Source organism: Ixodes scapularis, unplaced genomic scaffold (assembly GCF_016920785.2).
Source record: "Ixodes scapularis isolate PalLabHiFi unplaced genomic scaffold, ASM1692078v2 PGA_scaffold9__187_contigs__length_104089568, whole genome shotgun sequence".
In the NCBI taxonomy this organism is placed as follows: Eukaryota; Metazoa; Arthropoda; class Arachnida; order Ixodida; family Ixodidae; genus Ixodes; species Ixodes scapularis.
Window position 1 is genome coordinate 34625703 of NW_024609884.1, and position 20103 is coordinate 34645805.

General features: G+C 41.6%; 1 protein-coding gene across 9 annotated transcripts in view; it reads right to left on the minus strand.

The window, feature by feature from the left end:
• LOC8028528 (oxysterol-binding protein-related protein 6) overlaps positions 1 to 20103 on the minus strand; it is an 84473-nt gene that overhangs the window by 50966 nt on the left and 13404 nt on the right. For all 9 annotated transcript variants that reach the window (XM_040499062.1, XM_029975857.4, XM_029975843.2 and 6 more), the window contains 6 exons: positions 17627 to 17802; positions 14547 to 14646; positions 14253 to 14398; positions 4691 to 4744; positions 4490 to 4603; positions 3318 to 3468 (listed from right to left, as the gene is read on the minus strand). In XM_040499062.1, coding sequence (XP_040354996.1) covers positions 3318 to 3468; positions 4490 to 4603; positions 4691 to 4744; positions 14253 to 14398; positions 14547 to 14646; positions 17627 to 17668 — 607 coding nt within the window. In that variant the 5' untranslated portion in view covers positions 17669 to 17802. The remainder of the gene's footprint in view (positions 1 to 3317; positions 3469 to 4489; positions 4604 to 4690; positions 4745 to 14252; positions 14399 to 14546; positions 14647 to 17626; positions 17803 to 20103) is intronic.

A 20103-nucleotide genomic window follows, 5' to 3' on the forward strand; every position in this document is an offset into this window, starting at 1 on the left:
GTACATTTATATCTAAAATTGATGACCGGACAAGCACCCATCCCTTATTCTCTCGCCATTATTTCTAAATTTTGAGTGGGTGCTTGCCCGGTATTTTACGGCAACTATAATCCATTGCAACTCAAGAAGAAGTGAAGGGGGAAACTTCCTCCTCGCTCCAGCATTCCGCCTGCTTTTTCCTCCCCGGCTGTCCTTTCCTTTGCCCTACCTTCTTGAGTTGCAACGGAATATAGCTTAGATTGAATGACCAATTTTATCTAGAAGCAAACAACTTGTTGTCTGCACGGAGAGTGAATATCATCAATTTGCATAACAATCTGAAGGGAGAAAAGGTACAGGCTGCACCTGCTTCATCTGCTCTATCCCTGGCACAAGAACAATGGGTTTCAAAGTCATGTGAGGGTTTGTTTGTATACACACCACCGAATTCAGCATGCACAGGCTGGCAGGATGGCAAAAAAAAAGATGCTCCCCATTTCATGCCCTGTCATCTGCTAGAAATGTACAAGACATCAAAAGACAACATGGCCTACATGCCCCCCTACATATTCCCCTACTTTGGACATGTGTTTGCTCGGGTTCATCTTTGCTGAGCATGATAAATACTATCACTCGCGTACGAGTAGCAGTTCAAACATGTTTGACTGGTTTACATTACATTGAAATCACAAGAGACCTGAAATAGAATATCACATAAGCACTTGAAACTCTGGCTACAAGTTCCTACTTTAAAACACTTACGTTGGAAATATCTGGAAAAAAAGTCTCATATCATATGCTAGAATGAATGCAACTTGATAATTAAGGAGATAAACAAAAAGTTTAGTAGTTTACAACTATTTACAGGTGTCAAAAACCAAATGAAAAAGCATAAAAACACAAGATGCAGTCATAAAGTAATGCCTGTTTGCAGTGCACTTTATTGGCAAAAATTTACACTTCAAACTTGGTTAGACTGTTCAACTTATCAGCCTAGTTGGCTGAAACACCCCTAAAAGAACCTCGCAAATTATTCTCTGATCTATTTGAAGCCTGCATAAAAAAGCAGCTTAACCAAGTGCCGAACTTAAAAGGCGGCTTTGGCAAGTCATGCTACATTAGGCTTGAAAACAATCAAAAGTCCCATGGAATTAGATGTAAAAGGCAAGGAAACTTGCATGCCTCAGTACAACACAGCAACAAGACAAAGCCTGATATGTTCTAGGTAAGATGCAATATTAGTGTGATTGTGAATTAATTTTTTAAGTTATTTCCACTCAGAAATTGTTCAAAACAGTCCATTACCACTATATTGTGAAACACTCTTATTTATTGTAGATTATTTTGAAATAGGACACAACTCTGCAGGTCCTTTTTTTATTTCAAAACTCACTTCTGTTTAGAAACTTTGAATGATTTAAGACCTCTCCTTGTTTCTTCGTAATATACCCTTAACATGAAATGCAATGGTTCTGGAATTCACACTTCCAATGCATTCCGAGTAGGAGACATTGCTCCATCGACAGCACCCAGGCTACAGGCTGAAATTCCGAGCACTGTAGTTGATATGTTAACACTCAACAGCCCTCAGAATAACGGAACTGACTTTTATAGGTACCACACAATCGTGACACATGCCTAGACTCCTTAAACAAAAAACTACCATCAGAATTTGAAAACAAGGAGGTATCTGGGCTGCTCTCAGTAGGCTTTAAGGCTTCTTCTTCAGACAGGACCGTCAGAGACTGCTGGTAAGACATCTTCAGAAAGCTGATTAACAGATGTCCTTTTGAACAAGTTAGGACTTTTGCTAGGAACCTCCAGGCACACTGCACCAGAGGCAGATTCAACAGCTAATGAAGATTTGACAGCATTCACGAGATCAGTGCTTGGTTCAATAGTGCTCCAAAGCCAACCTAGGGAAAAGTTTGCTGGCTTTGCACAAGGTTCCTCATAAAGTTGGTTTAATGAAGGGCCACCTCGACTGAATCCTGATCGCGCTGGCGGTTTGTAAAAACCACATGTCAACTTTTCAAAGTCTGAAAGAGACGCACCATGAATCTGTTCACTATAGCTTTCTGGAAGTGTATTTACAGGCAGAAAGCACTGACTGCTCCTTCCAACTGCATCAAGATTATCAAAGCAAAACCACTCCATATCACAAGATTTTGTGCTTCTAAAGTTAAGAGAAGAACTTCTGAGCAACACCAGCCCAGAGGTACCGTCTTTTGAAGTCGTGCTTCGCATAGCATCGTTTGTGACAGATGTATTCAGGATTTTGGGTGCTGCATAAGATGATGCACTTGCATGGTCATCGTTGGAGAAAGAACTGTACCCAAGAGGTGGTTGATGAGCCCAAAACGAAGCCGAAAGACTTTTGAATTTCAATAGCATGTTATCTTGGGACTCATCATCAGCCGTTTCAGTTTCTTCGGCATAAAAGGAAGGTTCAACATTACGCTCAATATTTTCCCAGCATAAATTACTCAATTGCCTTTGCCCTTTTAGAATGAAGTGTAAGGGAGAGTTGCCAATGACTTTAATTTTAGCACTAACCTGTGAACAAGGCAACACATCTCCCCTTTTCGATTTACAAGTGACATCAGAAGCAGGCTTCTGTTGTGTAGACGAGCTGATGCTGGAATTTGGTACAAAGATAATACTGTCCTTTTTGTGAATTTCCTTTCCCCTGAAGCCTTCATCAATGCATGCATGACCATTAGAACATTTAAGCAAATTCAAGGCTCCTTCCGCTGCTTCCTCTATGAAAAGGCATTCCACATTTGAGGATCCATTTGTTCCATCCACGCACTTATTCTCAGGATTAAATGACACAGACCTATCATCTGGGCCAAAAGAACAGAAGAATTCCCCGCACTCTCCAACCAGCTCTCTTCTGATGCGCGACAAGGAACCAAGCTTTTCGACCGTCCGATCCACGGGGTGCTTTATAGAGAAAGTACCCATAGTGCTTCCATAACTTTCTAAGCTTGTCTCATTCGTGGGCTCATTCCCCAACCTGTCTGTCACCAGTTCTCCATTCCTCCGCACCTCACTGCAGTGCTCGAGGTCTACACTTGTCAGATGGCAGGCATCCGACAACCCCAGTTCCTCCAAGTGAAATTCCCAAGCATTGCTTCTTCGAACACCGACCGGAGCAGCATCAAGGTCTCTCCTAAAAGCACCCGTCCAACTTGCCGCGATACAAGACAGGGCATTGGGCGTGAGCTCGCGGTAGCAGTGGTGTTGGCGGCACGGGGGCCTCTCTTTGGAGAAGCAGCTACACTTGGGCAAGGAGGCATCGAGGCAAGCAGCTGAGGAAGAGCCATAGCCATTACCTCCCGGGGTTGGCACTGTACTGGTGTCTTCCACAGCAGGAGAGGTCATCTTGGGGGCCTCGCGGCTACCGAAGGCAATCTCGTGCTGCCGATAGAGGCGATGATGGCGCAGCTGGGGCACCCACTGCTGGAACTGAGCTTGGTTTTTAACCTGGCCACCAAAGAGGAGAGACAAGGTTGCTTCTAGTGCAGAAAGACCGCCACTATTCAACAGAATGTGAAAACACGAGGAAGCAGGTGCCGATGTAACATGCTTAGAACCTAGCAAGACGATGAAAGGACTGAGGACTAAGCTCTGGCCTTTCAACAAGTTTGTTAATTTATTCTCACCCTTTCCCTTCAACTTCTTACCATTGTGTGGACAGAATCACTTAATCATTGCACTCCTGATGTCGCCTAGCAAGCACATGTGACCTAGTATATAAACTGAAAAGATAACTTAAGTTGCAGTACTTGTCTGTGAATGATGGCTATCATTTCGGGCAGAAATGTTACTTAAAGTACCATTTCGCATGTCAAAGTAGAAACATTTTTTTTTTACTATCATTATTTTGAGTATGACAGAGAGGCTTGTCTTAGCCAAAACATAACCACAGTTTCCTCTGCCAGTCACGCCTCGTCCACTGAACAGGGATTTCAAAGAGTAAACTCCCCCCCCCTCCCCCCAAAAAGCATGACCAATTATTTTATTTTATTTTTTTCCCTGCCCTTAAACACTGATTTTCTCCGGGAGAAAAGCCCCATAAATACTATGTTCTTGTTAGGAAATGAAAAATATGCACTGGAAAGTACAGAATTTAAGGAAATATAGAAATGAAGAAACACATTTAACTATTCTTTGAAAACATACACACCAAAAGAATGAAACCCTGGTCACTAGCCACTACTTACCGGAAATTAAATTTTTTAGTTTTGAAGTGACTGTCTTAAGTAGTAGCATCACCGACACTATTAAAATAGGCTTATGGAAGAAGAGCTGTTCCTTTCAGTTGTGTAAATTGGCACAGAACACACACACCAGAAACTGCTTGTTTCCTAAACTTTCAAAAATTTCAAGACAATCATGATTCCTCCCTCCCTCCCTCCCCTCCCCTCCCTTCCCTTCCCTTCCCTTCCCTTCCCTTCCCTTCCCTTCCCTCCCAAAAAAAAACAATATAGAAGGTAAGCATTACCTTTAGATGATAGATGAACTCTTCAGCATCAATATCGACTCGCCTGCCTTTGCCTTTCGTGGAAATGACGGACAATCCGAGATCGACGGAGCCATGATTTTTTCCTTTTGCCATCTGAAAGGAAATTAAGAAAAATCACTAATAAATCTTCTCGGGTTTGATAAGAATTGGAGTGAGAATTTAAAATTTGGAAAAACTTACATCAGTTGAAGACTTTGCATATGTTAAGATCCCTTTTTCAAGACAAAAGAACCGCTGGAAAGAAAAAAAAAAAAAAAGAACATTTGTTACCACGCAAAGGCCACAACAACTAACCGGGTCTCAGCCCAAGCAAACCAATAGCAGAAAATACTGAAATAAATAAACTAAATCCCCCACAAAATGAAAGTAGTGGTGGAAGCAAACAAGTCTACATCAGCAGAATTCAGCAATGTATGTGTAAACATATACTTTTCAATATAAAACTAAACCCATTGTCACTTAAAAAAAAATATTTTTGAACATACATTGTGTGGAGTTTTTACGAGCTTTGGTTTTAAGAGATCTAGGTACTGTACACTACAGGTATTTTCATTCACATAAGGGGGAAATTAGTAATGCACTGCAAGGAGCCGAACAAACTTTTTACCAATTCTCGAGGTGAGAGCAAGTACAGAAGGCAAACAGGCATTGTACAAAACTACTCCACAGTGGCCCATACACAAGCCCATTGCTCAAGTGTTGGGAAGTACACATTGTACTTATCAGGGGCGTTCATAAAGTTTGTATTATAGGCACAAAAAATTTTAAAAAATTGGAACAAAACAGGCATTAACATGAGCAAGCGTCCCTCTAGTTTCCGCACAGTATAAACATTGCATGCTATAGTAGCTCGGAACGCCGCTAGGGAGTCGAAACAAAAATGGCACCGCTTGTCAGTGCCAAGCACACGCAGTGATCCGTTTTTTTGCATTTGAAGGGAACCAATGCCAAGGATATTCACTCCACTGGGAGCGTTGTTCGGGGACAACGCCCCAGTTTATGACACTTTGGTTAAATGGCGCAGACACTTCCAGAGTGGTCAAATAAGAGGAAAGCATTTCAAGGACAGCAAACAAGGGATTGCTGAAATGGAGCGATTCCTGAACACTCAAAACGAGGAGTTCTATAACAATAACTTCCGGCATAAGGTGCATCGCTGGAAAAAGTGGGTAACATTTGGTGGCGAACAAGCAAAGAAAGTGTTAACTCTTACTCGAGTTTCATTGCTGAATCTCTATTCCTTTGTGACAATAATATGAACTTCATGAACGTCCCTCGTAAAGTACTACTTCAAGTAGGTTTCAAAAACTTGTACTTTACTGGAAGTACATTCTCCGAGTATGTAGATGTACCTTACTTAAAAGTATTTTTTCTGGTACTTTCTGAGGAAAGTACACCTCTCGACTTTAAAGGGGCCCTGCAATTACTTTTTTACTAATTTTTAATTTGCACCAAACCTGAGCGCACTGAACGTAGTAACTTAATAAAACTTTTCTTTTCTCGAATTTCACTTTATTTTAAAAGTTATAGGCAAATTAAAATTACAAAAACAAGCAAAAAATAACCTCCTTCATGACGTCCTTGGTTGCTTGAGTGGCCATGAACATGAACTAGTGAGTTAGCGAGCGCTCACGGGCTGCCGCACTCCGTGTCGACGGTGCGAGAGGGCGCCACTAAAGCATGTTCTGGATAGCCTGTATGCAGTAGGCAGCCAGAGCGGCTCTCATTACATTTGCTGCGCGATTAAACACTAATCTGGCATGCCACTTCATTGGCCACAAACGACAGCAAACAATGGGTAAAGATCAGGTCAGAATGGGAGCCACTTCGTGCTGCCATACCGCGAAATGATATGGCAGCACGAAGCTACTCGCCGAAGGCCTTTGAACGCTCGAGCCGGTCGGATCCTCCAGTCCCTACGACCGCAGCGCTGCCGCGTACATCGGGGACCTTTCCCTATCGGTACCTGATCCCACTACTCCTTTCTAATATGCGCCACCTTTTCCGCCACTTGGTGGCGGGTATGTCGACAGGTCATTTCTTGTTTCCGTACTTTATAAACTGCATTTGTTTCTTTTCTGATCTAAAATACTGAACAAAAACTACTTTTATAAATAATTGAAACGGTTCGTGCGACTTATATTTTGTATTTCGACTAAAAAGAAGCTTTTAGCGGCTCTGACCAGTCGTAAGCCCAGGACCAAAGAGATCACATATCGCGCGCTTTCGGTACCGCGGGTCGCCCTCGTCAGTGAAGGAGGTTTCCGCATTGTCCGGTTAAAATATGACGCACTGATATTTAGTTACTCTCTCCGTGCCCGCTGGCTTGCCCGAACCCTAAGAGACGTGGAAACAGCAAAAAAGGTAGACGCTTAAGTATGATTGCAGGGCCCCTTTAAGGGGGGGCTAGAGATTGAACTTCTGAACTATTCAAGTGATCAGAATGAAATTTGCAGGGGAGACTTAACATCAGATGTAGGTATACCGTGCAAACTTTAAACTCTCTAGGACAGCTTTACATACCTGCATAAGATGTGTCACTCTTCATTAAGTGGAAGATGTGGGACTTCGGGCTATCTAGCTTTTATAACTCAAATGTAAATATTTCAGGAAGAGTTATTACCTTAATATATGAGATGCATATCTGTCCTACGTCAATTTATGAAAACAGTTTTTCTCAATGAGGAGTTCAACTTAAAACAAAATGAAGTAGATAGCCTGACTCCCTAGTAAATTTCAGCTCAGAAACATCTTGATTGCGTTATCAGAATACTTTTACCTTCAAACAAAAGATTCCTTCGTATGAAATTTGCAGCAAAAAGTGGAACTGAGAAAAATGCATTCAAACATTGAACTCCTTTACTTTGTTATTGCCTCACAATGTGCTGGAAATATTTTATATCAACGTAACTATTTGGCGTATGGTTATCAAATTTTGTGTAAGGGTGTATAATTGACTTTATACAATACTTGCTACTATTTCCGGAAATAACTGATGCACCCCCGATTACCCCTGAGACAATGCATAACAGTTTTGAAATATACACTGTACAGGGGAATGATATGGCATGATAAAAAATTGTTAGAAAGTACTTGTACTTTACTTTGAAAGTACATTGTACTTATAGTACTTTACTTCAAGTAAATTGTGCCCAGTGTCCTTACTACTTTACTTGAAGTACATAACCTATCATTTACTTTGTACTTAACGTCAAGTACTTTTTATATGTACTTTACCCAACACTGCTTTGCTTCAAATATAAGTATTGTCTGCCTTATGTAGAAAATATACAAGTAATCTTGGAGGGCCACACTCTTCCAGTTACATTTTTGCTTCCACCTCTTCAGGACACCCACTTTGAACCCTCTCCAAATTGCTGTACCTGACCAATCTGCCCTAGATCGACCTGTTGCCAAGGCAACGTGTTTTTTGCTGACTCATAAGATTACACCGAGTGCTTATTGATTAGAAAAAAATTAGGGTTGTGCGAATACTGCTTTGAATCGAATAGCACAGTGTTATCCCTAGCTTCAACACTGCAAAGAGAGCCAGTATGTTCTGGGTTTAACCAGCACTGTGAAGGCTATAAATGACACGGCGCTATTCGATTCAAACTGCACACCCCTAAAAACATTTTCTAGCATATTAGTGACTGAGTTTCCACCCCCCAGCACTGTAAAGTTGCAAGCATAAGCTGGCAGTTGTAGACAAATTTCTCAGTGCACATGGAGCAGCTAAGAATGGTACCAGCTTGCCCTTACAGCTTTCAGAAACACGCAAGCCAACTGCACGTTTGACGAGCAAGGCTTTTACACAACAGTGAGACAGTTAATGAAATACCATATTTACTTGTGTAATTGACACTTTCCTTATGAATAAGGCCTGCACGCCTACTTTTCCAAAGAGCACAGATACAGCCAATCATTGCCTTCTACATAAGAAATGTAATAAATAACGAAGTCAAGAAAACAATCCTCTGCTGAAAAGGAGAGCTGCGCAGATGCCATTATCATACAAAGACATTACCTCTTTTCCGTAAGTAGCTGGGCTGCTTCTGCCGATCACAACAATTGGCTGGCTACCGGTCTGCTCCGTGGAGAGTAGATGTGCAGGCTTTGTTCGTAAACAGTGTGGTGATTACAGTATAGACCACTTACAACGTAACCGCTTATAGTGCAGGACCGGGTATAACGCGGCTTTTTTAAACCACCGGTTCGCCTCCCATAGAACTCTATGTAATTACATACCGCTTGAAATGCAGGCGCGCGAAGGGAAATACCGGTTATAGTGCGGTTTCTGGAACAGCCCGCCAACCGCGCCGACCAACCGGCGCAGCGAGCACGCTTCCTGTGCGACACTAGATAACGGCGCTAGCCGCAAGCGGCACTCGCGGAGCAAGGAGGTTGCTCGAAGAAGCGGGGAGAAGTGAAGAGAGAGGCTTCAGTTGCCATAGCAACGGAGGGATGCACGCACGTGCCGTTCACGTGTGTGCGTCTCTCCGCTGCGTTGGAACATGTTGGAAACACCCGCAACGACAGACCAATCGCAGGTCGGGGAGAAGTGTTCGCGCGCGTTGCATGCCGGTCGCGGGCCGGCTTCTTCTATTCTTCTATCCGCAAACATGGCGTCGGTGGTGATCGTCGACGTAGACGGCGTGGTGGAAGCTCATTGTTCCGCATAAAAGCGCTATCCTTGACTGTGAATTTTCGTTGTGTGTCACTATGATAACCCAGCACGTACTAGAAGGGAAGATCCACCTACTTGTGCGGTGATGTCGTGGCGGCACTCTCAAGACGGCAGAAACGACTGTGTCGTCGTGTTTGTTTACTTCGACTACAGTGGTGATTTCTAAGCATTCGTGTTTTCGAACATCGCTCGGATTTCTTATTTGGAGCATTTCATGCCTGTGCTCAAGTTGAAGGTATTACTGGCGCGTACCGTATAAAGGATGCGAATTTTCACGCGTTTTCATCACCGGAGAAAAGTGATTAGGGTTAGCAATCCTAAACGCTCGCAACGTCCGTCCGCAACCCGCAACGCCATTAAAAGGCTGCGCCAGGCAAAAGTCGCTCATTTCTTTCAAAATGTGTGACACACTTGAGAGAGAAGTGTACTAGTCTGGTGAAATAAAGACTTTCCTCAAACCAAGCACACGCAGTGATCCGTTTTTTTGCATTTGAAGGGAACCAATGCCAAGGATATTCACTCCACTGGGAGCGTTGTTCGGGGACAACGCCCCAGTTTATGACACTTTGGTTAAATGGCGCAGACACTTCCAGAGTGGTCAAATAAGAGGAAAGCATTTCAAGGACAGCAAACAAGGGATTGCTGAAATGGAGCGATTCCTGAACACTCAAAACGAGGAGTTCTATAACAATAACTTCCGGCATAAGGTGCATCGCTGGAAAAAGTGGGTAACATTTGGTGGCGAACAAGCAAAGAAAGTGTTAACTCTTACTCGAGTTTCATTGCTGAATCTCTATTCCTTTGTGACAATAATATGAACTTCATGAACGTCCCTCGTAAAGTACTACTTCAAGTAGGTTTCAAAAACTTGTACTTTACTGGAAGTACATTCTCCGAGTATGTAGATGTACCTTACTTAAAAGTATTTTTTCTGGTACTTTCTGAGGAAAGTACACCTCTCGACTTTAAAGGGGCCCTGCAATTACTTTTTTACTAATTTTTAATTTGCACCAAACCTGAGCGCACTGAACGTAGTAACTTAATAAAACTTTTCTTTTCTCGAATTTCACTTTATTTTAAAAGTTATAGGCAAATTAAAATTACAAAAACAAGCAAAAAATAACCTCCTTCATGACGTCCTTGGTTGCTTGAGTGGCCATGAACATGAACTAGTGAGTTAGCGAGCGCTCACGGGCTGCCGCACTCCGTGTCGACGGTGCGAGAGGGCGCCACTAAAGCATGTTCTGGATAGCCTGTATGCAGTAGGCAGCCAGAGCGGCTCTCATTACATTTGCTGCGCGATTAAACACTAATCTGGCATGCCACTTCATTGGCCATAAAACGACAGCAAACAATGGGTAAAGATCAGGTCAGAATGGGAGCCACTTCGTGCTGCCATACCGCGAAATGATATGGCAGCACGAAGCTACTCGCCGAAGGCCTTTGAACGCTCGAGCCGGTCGGATCCTCCAGTCCCTACGACCGCAGCGCTGCCGCGTACATCGGGGACCTTTCCCTATCGGTACCTGATCCCACTACTCCTTTCTAATATGCGCCACCTTTTCCGCCACTTGGTGGCGGGTATGTCGACAGGTCATTTCTTGTTTCCGTACTTTATAAACTGCATTTGTTTCTTTTCTGATCTAAAATACTGAACAAAAACTACTTTTATAAATAATTGAAACGGTTCGTGCGACTTATATTTTGTATTTCGACTAAAAAGAAGCTTTTAGCGGCTCTGACCAGTCGTAAGCCCAGGACCAAAGAGATCACATATCGCGCGCTTTCGGTACCGCGGGTCGCCCTCGTCAGTGAAGGAGGTTTCCGCATTGTCCGGTTAAAATATGACGCACTGATATTTAGTTACTCTCTCCGTGCCCGCTGGCTTGCCCGAACCCTAAGAGACGTGGAAACAGCAAAAAAGGTAGACGCTTAAGTATGATTGCAGGGCCCCTTTAAGGGGGGGCTAGAGATTGAACTTCTGAACTATTCAAGTGATCAGAATGAAATTTGCAGGGGAGACTTAACATCAGATGTAGGTATACCGTGCAAACTTTAAACTCTCTAGGACAGCTTTACATACCTGCATAAGATGTGTCACTCTTCATTAAGTGGAAGATGTGGGACTTCGGGCTATCTAGCTTTTATAACTCAAATGTAAATATTTCAGGAAGAGTTATTACCTTAATATATGAGATGCATATCTGTCCTACGTCAATTTATGAAAACAGTTTTTCTCAATGAGGAGTTCAACTTAAAACAAAATGAAGTAGATAGCCTGACTCCCTAGTAAATTTCAGCTCAGAAACATCTTGATTGCGTTATCAGAATACTTTTACCTTCAAACAAAAGATTCCTTCGTATGAAATTTGCAGCAAAAAGTGGAACTGAGAAAAATGCATTCAAACATTGAACTCCTTTACTTTGTTATTGCCTCACAATGTGCTGGAAATATTTTATATCAACGTAACTATTTGGCGTATGGTTATCAAATTTTGTGTAAGGGTGTATAATTGACTTTATACAATACTTGCTACTATTTCCGGAAATAACTGATGCACCCCCGATTACCCCTGAGACAATGCATAACAGTTTTGAAATATACACTGTACAGGGGAATGATATGGCATGATAAAAAATTGTTAGAAAGTACTTGTACTTTACTTTGAAAGTACATTGTACTTATAGTACTTTACTTCAAGTAAATTGTGCCCAGTGTCCTTACTACTTTACTTGAAGTACATAACCTATCATTTACTTTGTACTTAACGTCAAGTACTTTTTATATGTACTTTACCCAACACTGCTTTGCTTCAAATATAAGTATTGTCTGCCTTATGTAGAAAATATACAAGTAATCTTGGAGGGCCACACTCTTCCAGTTACATTTTTGCTTCCACCTCTTCAGGACACCCACTTTGAACCCTCTCCAAATTGCTGTACCTGACCAATCTGCCCTAGATCGACCTGTTGCCAAGGCAACGTGTTTTTTGCTGACTCATAAGATTACACCGAGTGCTTATTGATTAGAAAAAAATTAGGGTTGTGCGAATACTGCTTTGAATCGAATAGCACAGTGTTATCCCTAGCTTCAACACTGCAAAGAGAGCCAGTATGTCCTGGGTTTAACCAGCACTGTGAAGGCTATAAATGACACGGCGCTATTCGATTCAAACTGCACACCCCTAAAAACATTTTCTAGCATATTAGTGACTGAGTTTCCACCCCCCAGCACTGTAAAGTTGCAAGCATAAGCTGGCAGTTGTAGACAAATTTCTCAGTGCACATGGAGCAGCTAAGAATGGTACCAGCTTGCCCTTACAGCTTTCAGAAACACGCAAGCCAACTGCACGTTTGACGAGCAAGGCTTTTACACAACAGTGAGACAGTTAATGAAATACCATATTTACTTGTGTAATTGACACTTTCCTTATGAATAAGGCCTGCACGCCTACTTTTCCAAAGAGCACAGATACAGCCAATCATTGCCTTCTACATAAGAAATGTAATAAATAACGAAGTCAAGAAAACAATCCTCTGCTGAAAAGGAGAGCTGCGCAGATGCCATTATCATACAAAGACATTACCTCTTTTCCGTAAGTAGCTGGGCTGCTTCTGCCGATCACAACAATTGGCTGGCTACCGGTCTGCTCCGTGGAGAGTAGATGTGCAGGCTTTGTTCGTAAACAGTGTGGTGATTACAGTATAGACCACTTACAACGTAACCGCTTATAGTGCAGGACCGGGTATAACGCGGCTTTTTTAAACCACCGGTTCGCCTCCCATAGAACTCTATGTAATTACATACCGCTTGAAATGCAGGCGCGCGAAGGGAAATACCGGTTATAGTGCGGTTTCTGGAACAGCCCGCCAACCGCGCCGACCAACCGGCGCAGCGAGCACGCTTCCTGTGCGACACTAGATAACGGCGCTAGCCGCAAGCGGCACTCGCGGAGCAAGGAGGTTGCTCGAAGAAGCGGGGAGAAGTGAAGAGAGAGGCTTCAGTTGCCATAGCAACGGAGGGATGCACGCACGTGCCGTTCACGTGTGTGCGTCTCTCCGCTGCGTTGGAACATGTTGGAAACACCCGCAACGACAGACCAATCGCAGGTCGGGGAGAAGTGTTCGCGCGCGTTGCATGCCGGTCGCGGGCCGGCTTCTTCTATTCTTCTATCCGCAAACATGGCGTCGGTGGTGATCGTCGACGTAGACGGCGTGGTGGAAGCTCATTGTTCCGCGTAAAAGCGCTATCCTTGACTGTGAATTTTCGTTGTGTGTCACTATGATAACCCAGCACGTACTAGAAGGGAAGATCCACCTACTTGTGCGGTGATGTCGTGGCGGCACTCTCAAGACGGCAGAAACGACTGTGTCGTCGTGTTTGTTTACTTCGACTACAGTGGTGATTTCTAAGCATTCGTGTTTTCGAACATCGCTCGGATTTCTTATTTGGAGCATTTCATGCCTGTGCTCAAGTTGAAGGTATTACTGGCGCGTACCGTATAAAGGATGCGAATTTTCACGCGTTTTCATCACCGGAGAAAAGTGATTAGGGTTAGCAATCCTAAACGCTCGCAACGTCCGTCCGCAACCCGCAACGCCATTAAAAGGCTGCGCCAGGCAAAAGTCGCTCATTTCTTTCAAAATGTGTGACACACTTGAGAGAGAAGTGTACTAGTCTGGTGAAATAAAGACTTTCCTCAAACCAAGCTTTATTTTTCATCTAACATAAAATAAATTCTTTTACAAAGGTAAGTCGTCTCATGGCATGTATTTTGGCCTGAAAAATTGATGTTTTGGTTATAGCGCGGTACCGCTTATAGTGCGGATTTTCGCGACTCCCGCGACATACGTTATATGCGGCCTACACTACTCGAGTCAATATATTTTTCTCACACATGCTTCACATCAGATGAAGGCCTATGCCCTCACTTCCCCATGGAGCATGTGGGAGCCAACGATCCAGATTTACGGAGACCGGCAAAAGCAGCAGGCATTCGTTCAAGGGTTAACAGCTTGAACAGTCCGCTTCTAGTGACATGCTGAGAATTTCACCTTGTGCCAGCCTTTGAGGGGCCACTTGCGGCGCTTGAGCAGGTACCCTTCGAATTTGCGTGGCTTGTCCTCACAACGCTGGCCGCTGCGTAAGCCCTGCATGATCTCCCAGTCGACAGCCCTGCGTCGCCGGCTTGTTCCCGTGCCTGTAGAATTCCAAAACCGAATACTCCCTTCACGTGGTGTTTAGCAGCCATGCAACCCACATAAAAAAAGCGTAGATAGCAGGAGCACAGCATTGCTTATGTTGTACTTTTTCAACCCTGCAATTGAGATGGTCCTAAAGATTATTACCAGCAACAGGGGCCTCTACTCGATGTTCTGGAGGAGGCCGTGATTGACTGCCATGATCGCTCTGCTGCGAGGCTGGGCTGCTACGCCCAGGACTTGACACCTGGAGAGTCCAATGCGATGTGACGTTCAAAGCGAAATGTTTTGTGGCAGAAACAACTAAAGAGCAATCAATGTTCCACTTTGTTTCCTCAGGCTATAATGGCAATGTGCTTCCTGTATCTCTGTGCTACATCCTTAAAATTGCACACCCCCAGAAATTTACTAGTTTCACCCAAGTTCCCTTTTCTAACCACTATAACTCCTTTAGAATCAAAAAGGGGGCCGTAATAAATAAATACTCAATGCCAAAAAATTAGAATCCTGTTTTGGGGGTTGACGAAGCACAATTTTTGCCAGTCGCACAAAGCCAAAACATATTGAACTTGTACCAGCCAGATGACATCCTAGCAGCTGCTGTAAATAATTGAAGCTTTAAAGAAATATAAAGAAATATCTATAAATCACCTCCAAATGTACAAATGATAATAAAAAAGTGCAGCCATTTGATTGTTTGCCAGGAAACTAGTATTGACTCTTTGTATGGTGCAAGTCAGAGCAGTCATCAGGATGTTTTCCTTAGTTTTATTTAGATGCCAGAGAGTATTTCACTAAGTAATGTAAACCAATTTACTGCCCAATGTGACAAAACATCAACACCCAGAACTAGAAGACCTATTGGGCATTTTCCATCACTATTCAGGCATGGTTTTGGAATTCATTTTTTTTTATTTTGACAAAAAATATGTTTCAGGACCATTCTTGAAATGAGAGTCTGCCAAGTGCAAATGGCAAGCTTGGCGCAAATTTCTTTGTTTTCAAGTTATTGACTTTTGAAGCTGCCAAGGTGAAAACTGATCTTTCTCCCACCTGTCGGGGATTGCATGTTTGACCGCTCGCTATTTTGTCACTTATCACAATACTGCACCAGAGCACTTTTGTGACACTCTCAAAATAAATTGCATTATGCTTAATAAATAAAAATAAAAAAATATTTAAAATAATTTTTAAAAAATGTGTCAAACTATCTCTGATGATTTTTGCCAAAGACTACCAAGTTCTTATGGGTGGCCTATTTCAATTATTGTAATGATCTTGATATCACCAGAAAGCTCACTTGCATACAAATTCCATATTATATGTACAAATTAAAATTTTTTATATATACTTGAATGAGCAAATGTTTAGGAAATCTAGCAAATTTGGGACCGATTTTCTCAAAAGCCGCAGTTTTTATTTCCTTCATATTCTATTAGTAGCAAGGTATCATTTTGGTTTATTAAAAAACATAAATAGAAGCTGTGGTATTTTTTTTGTGCGATTGCAAGTAAAGCTTGAATCATATCAGCTGTGCATTGTCACCGCATCCTCACATCGGTGCTATTCTGCCCAATATTGTGGCATGAATATGGTAATTACTTAAAGGACACATGCAAAGGAAACATTTTTTTTAAACATCCTGGTTGGGAAAAGGAAGTCATAAAACGAATTTACAACGAAAAAGAAAATTTTTTTAGCTATATTTATGGCGCAATACGAATTTGTAGTTGGCACCCGCGGGTGCCACGGAAAAGTGGCCTTTATTTATCACAAGACTGGTACATATTTGTCACGTGGTGCTTGCGCTCTTTCAGAAGCTTCCTATGGCCTCTGAAAGTAACTTATTCATTTTTGTTTGAAGTATAACAAAAAAACTAAGATGAATAAGTAACTTTCAAGCCCAAAGGAAACTCCTGAAAAAGCGCAAGCAGATGTGATAGACTTGTGCGCCGGTCAGATGACGGTGGCAGCGTCCCGAAGCAGACGAACTTGTGCGGTGGCGGCAACGGCGGCGTGGAGAAACACGAAGCGGCGTCATACAACGCTCAGCGTGCGGCGGCGCATAGGCCTACCACGTGACCAGCAGCGGCTCCCGCGGGCGCCAGCTACAAATTCGTTTTGCGCCGTAAATATAGCTCTAAATTTTTTTTTTTTCGTTGTAAATTCGTTTTATAATATTCTTTTTCTGTCTAGCCTGTTTAAAAAAAAAAAAAAGTTTTTTTCCTTTGCATGTGTCCTTTAACATTAATACTCAACATGTAAGCTTTAAAATATTTGAAAATGTGCATAATGCAGAGTAAAACTTAGTTTACTCAGCAACAAAGTTTGCCATTTTACAATGCACATTTAATAATTTATATTATATTTATATTTTATGATAGATCACTGTTCATACTTTGCTACTAATAAAAAATGAAGCAAATAAAAATTGGGCTTTTGGAAAAAAATATTTTGCAAATTTCCTAGGTTTTTTTAAATGTTTGCTCATTGAAGTGTAAAAGGGAATTTTATTTTGTTCATATAGTATTGAATTTGTATTCAATAGAAACAACTAAGTTTGAGCTTCCTAATGATATCAAGGTCATTGAAATATCCTAAATAAGTCACACGTAAAAACTTGCCAAACTTTGACAAAAATCATTAAAAGGGAGATAGCTCGACATTTTTTTCCAGATGATTTTAAAATTTAAGATTATTTTCAAATCATTAACCATAATAAAATCTATTTCGAGAATGGCACAGACAAGTTCTAGTGCAGTAGTGCGAGAAGTCACAAAATACCGAGCGGTCAAACATGCAATCCCCGACAGGTAGAAGACACGTCAGTTTTCACCTTTGACACTTCAATGATCATTAACTTGAAAGCAAAAAATCTGCAAGCTTGCAGTTTGTACTCTCTCTCATTTCAAGAATTCCCCCAAACATTTTATTTTTGTCAAGATTACAAGTTTGACCCCATCCTCTTACCTGAGTCGAGAAGAAAAGACCTATTAATAATACTATCTAGAACCACCATTTTGAAAAACATATGTCCCCAACTGGGACTGCACATATTCAGACTAGCTCGATAGCAGTCCAAACATAGCTTATTGACTCAACACTGTCTAGCAAGGCAATGTTGAGTTAGTTTAATTGGAGTCTCACTAAACACCCAATTGCCCCCAAAAGGTTCCGTGGGGTATCAAGAATGAGAACAGATAGGAACAGCAAAAAAGACAGCTCACTGAATCTGAATTGTTGGCCTTTTCTTGCTGGGGGTCCTCCATCCTTTAGCTTTCAGCTGGTCACAGCACTGAGGACAGTGCTTACAGCTGCAGAGGCTCAAGGGCAGCACGGCCTGGCACTCGGCAGATCGCAGCACTCATGAGTGAAGATCAATGCCCGATGCCTTCACTCAGACCTGCATTGTGGAACATGCCAGCTTTTAATTGCAAACAAGGAGCAGAAGAGTCACTCTAAACAACTTATATTTTGCAGTGGCTTCAGTTTCTAGTTTCTCAAAAGTAGTGCAAAAGCTGACAATGTGAATACTAGTATATTCTGTGAATGCCTCGAATCTCACGGGCTCAAGATTTTTTCAACTTGTGGGTTTTGGGAATATTTCACATGCTCAAAATTTCATGACCAGGAGTGGAACACTATGAATGCATCCCGTGAGGTGCTGTATTCATGTGACCCAGATTTTGCAATATTTTTCAAAATGTGAAATTTACCACAATTAAGTAAATTACAATAATATTACACTAATTACATAGGACCCATGGACCAGTTTACCTCCAAATAAAAAATACATGAAAAAGAAGTGGCTTCCCAAGTTGGTGAAATATTAATCCCAAGAACATACTGCAATTTACAGTAACAACAAAGAAATATAGGCATGCACATTCAAATCCAGAACAATGCCAGGCTCAACCAAGGCCTTTGCATACATTCACTGAGGTGTGTTGTGAGTGTTGAATCCATGTGGCAAAGACCATGGTTAAGGACACATTCTAAAAAAAAATTCTAAAGTTCTGAACGCCTTGGTAACTGGGCCTCTCATGAGCTATTCAGTTCAGCAAACTCTCATGAACCAGTGCGGCAAACTGAATCAAATATAACAAAGGGTTATTGCAATTGAACAATTCATTGTTCTGGCTAGTTCAAAAGCTGAAGTTCTTAACATCAAAAAAGTTTAGAACTTGATGTTTACAAAAACACAAAATCACTAACTGGGTAATTTCATATATCGAACAAAAAGGCTGCTGGTCAACATAACTCATTTGTTGATATCTTTATGTCACTGGCTAATGCCAAGTATAAACTAATCCACAAATATTTTCACAAAAAGAGAGTGGGACGCACAAAAATCTCACAGATATAAAATTATGTAAATATAAAGCATCTGTATGGAATGGTTGCCGAAATATTAGCACGCAAACATGGGATTGACAAGAAAAAAGACAATGTGACAAAATTAAAAAAACATCTTCCTTTTTGTTTTATTTTTTGCATTTGCTTTACTTGATTTAGTCTATATGGACATCCATCCACATTGAAAACATGTTGCATTAAACGACTTAGAAAGGAGAAACAGCCCCTTCTTCTTTTGAGTCCGTCCTGCATGGAACGCATTTCCAAGTTCCAACTTAATCAAATTAATGCATATTTTTATTTAATTATTGTTCGTCCAAGGCCAATTATACCTTAAGTATCAGTTACTAAGTTTAGGGTGGCAAGAGTACATACAAAAATTTCAATACAGCTTGCCAAATGATTGTGATATAGAACAATGATTTAAAAAAAAAATTGTGCAGGCATTAGCTGGTGGGAATGTCTAATTTACTTTATTTTACATAATTGTACCAGAACCACATCTAAAATAAAAAAGCTCTAACTTCTCCACCCAAAAAAAAAACGCTAGTCTCAGGGGTGGAAGCAAGCTTCAGACTTTTGTAGGAGGTCTGAAAGCAGCAAAGATGCACCTTTGGAGCAGCTCAGGAGCCACAAAGGTTGACTTTTGTAGTGGTAAAACTAAATCTTGGAGGTGGTCATCCAAATCAAACTCGGGGCTATAAGTGCAGACGTGTTTTTTTGTTTTTTTTTAATACAACAATAGCACTACAAAAAAGGATCTCCAGGTGACATTTCAGAACCATTTCCAAACATACTCTTTCTTTAAATATAATCCAGCCCATAGCATCAAAAGGAAACAGCGTAATTGCAAATTATCTGAATGGCAGCTACAGAGAACGGTCCTGGTAGCGGGTTGGTTCCTCTTATGGATTCCCTATAGAAAGCATAGCCAACAAAAGCAGCACAATTTAAGCCTAATCAGAACACCCCCCAACGTTGTGCCTATTTAACAACCCAACTCACAAATTGCATAAGTCTACTGAAAACAAAAAGATTTCAAGATGCAACAGTAAGGTATGAAATAAAGCCCAACACTTACTGACTACAGATTTTATTTTTAGGAAATACAAATGTCCCAAGTACCTTAGACCTTTAGAATTGAACTGAAACCATGGTGACATTAAAACAATCGCTTGCATAATCAGCGTAGCAATATTTTTAACTAGTGCTCTTCATGCGAACCAGCCTCTGAGCACTTGACTATATACAAGAATTAACTTGAAATTTTTTCTGATGCTTTTCGTTTGTTACTGCAGTATTTACCAAGTTAGCTCTGCCTTTGCCTTGTGCTGAAAGGTGCAAGGTC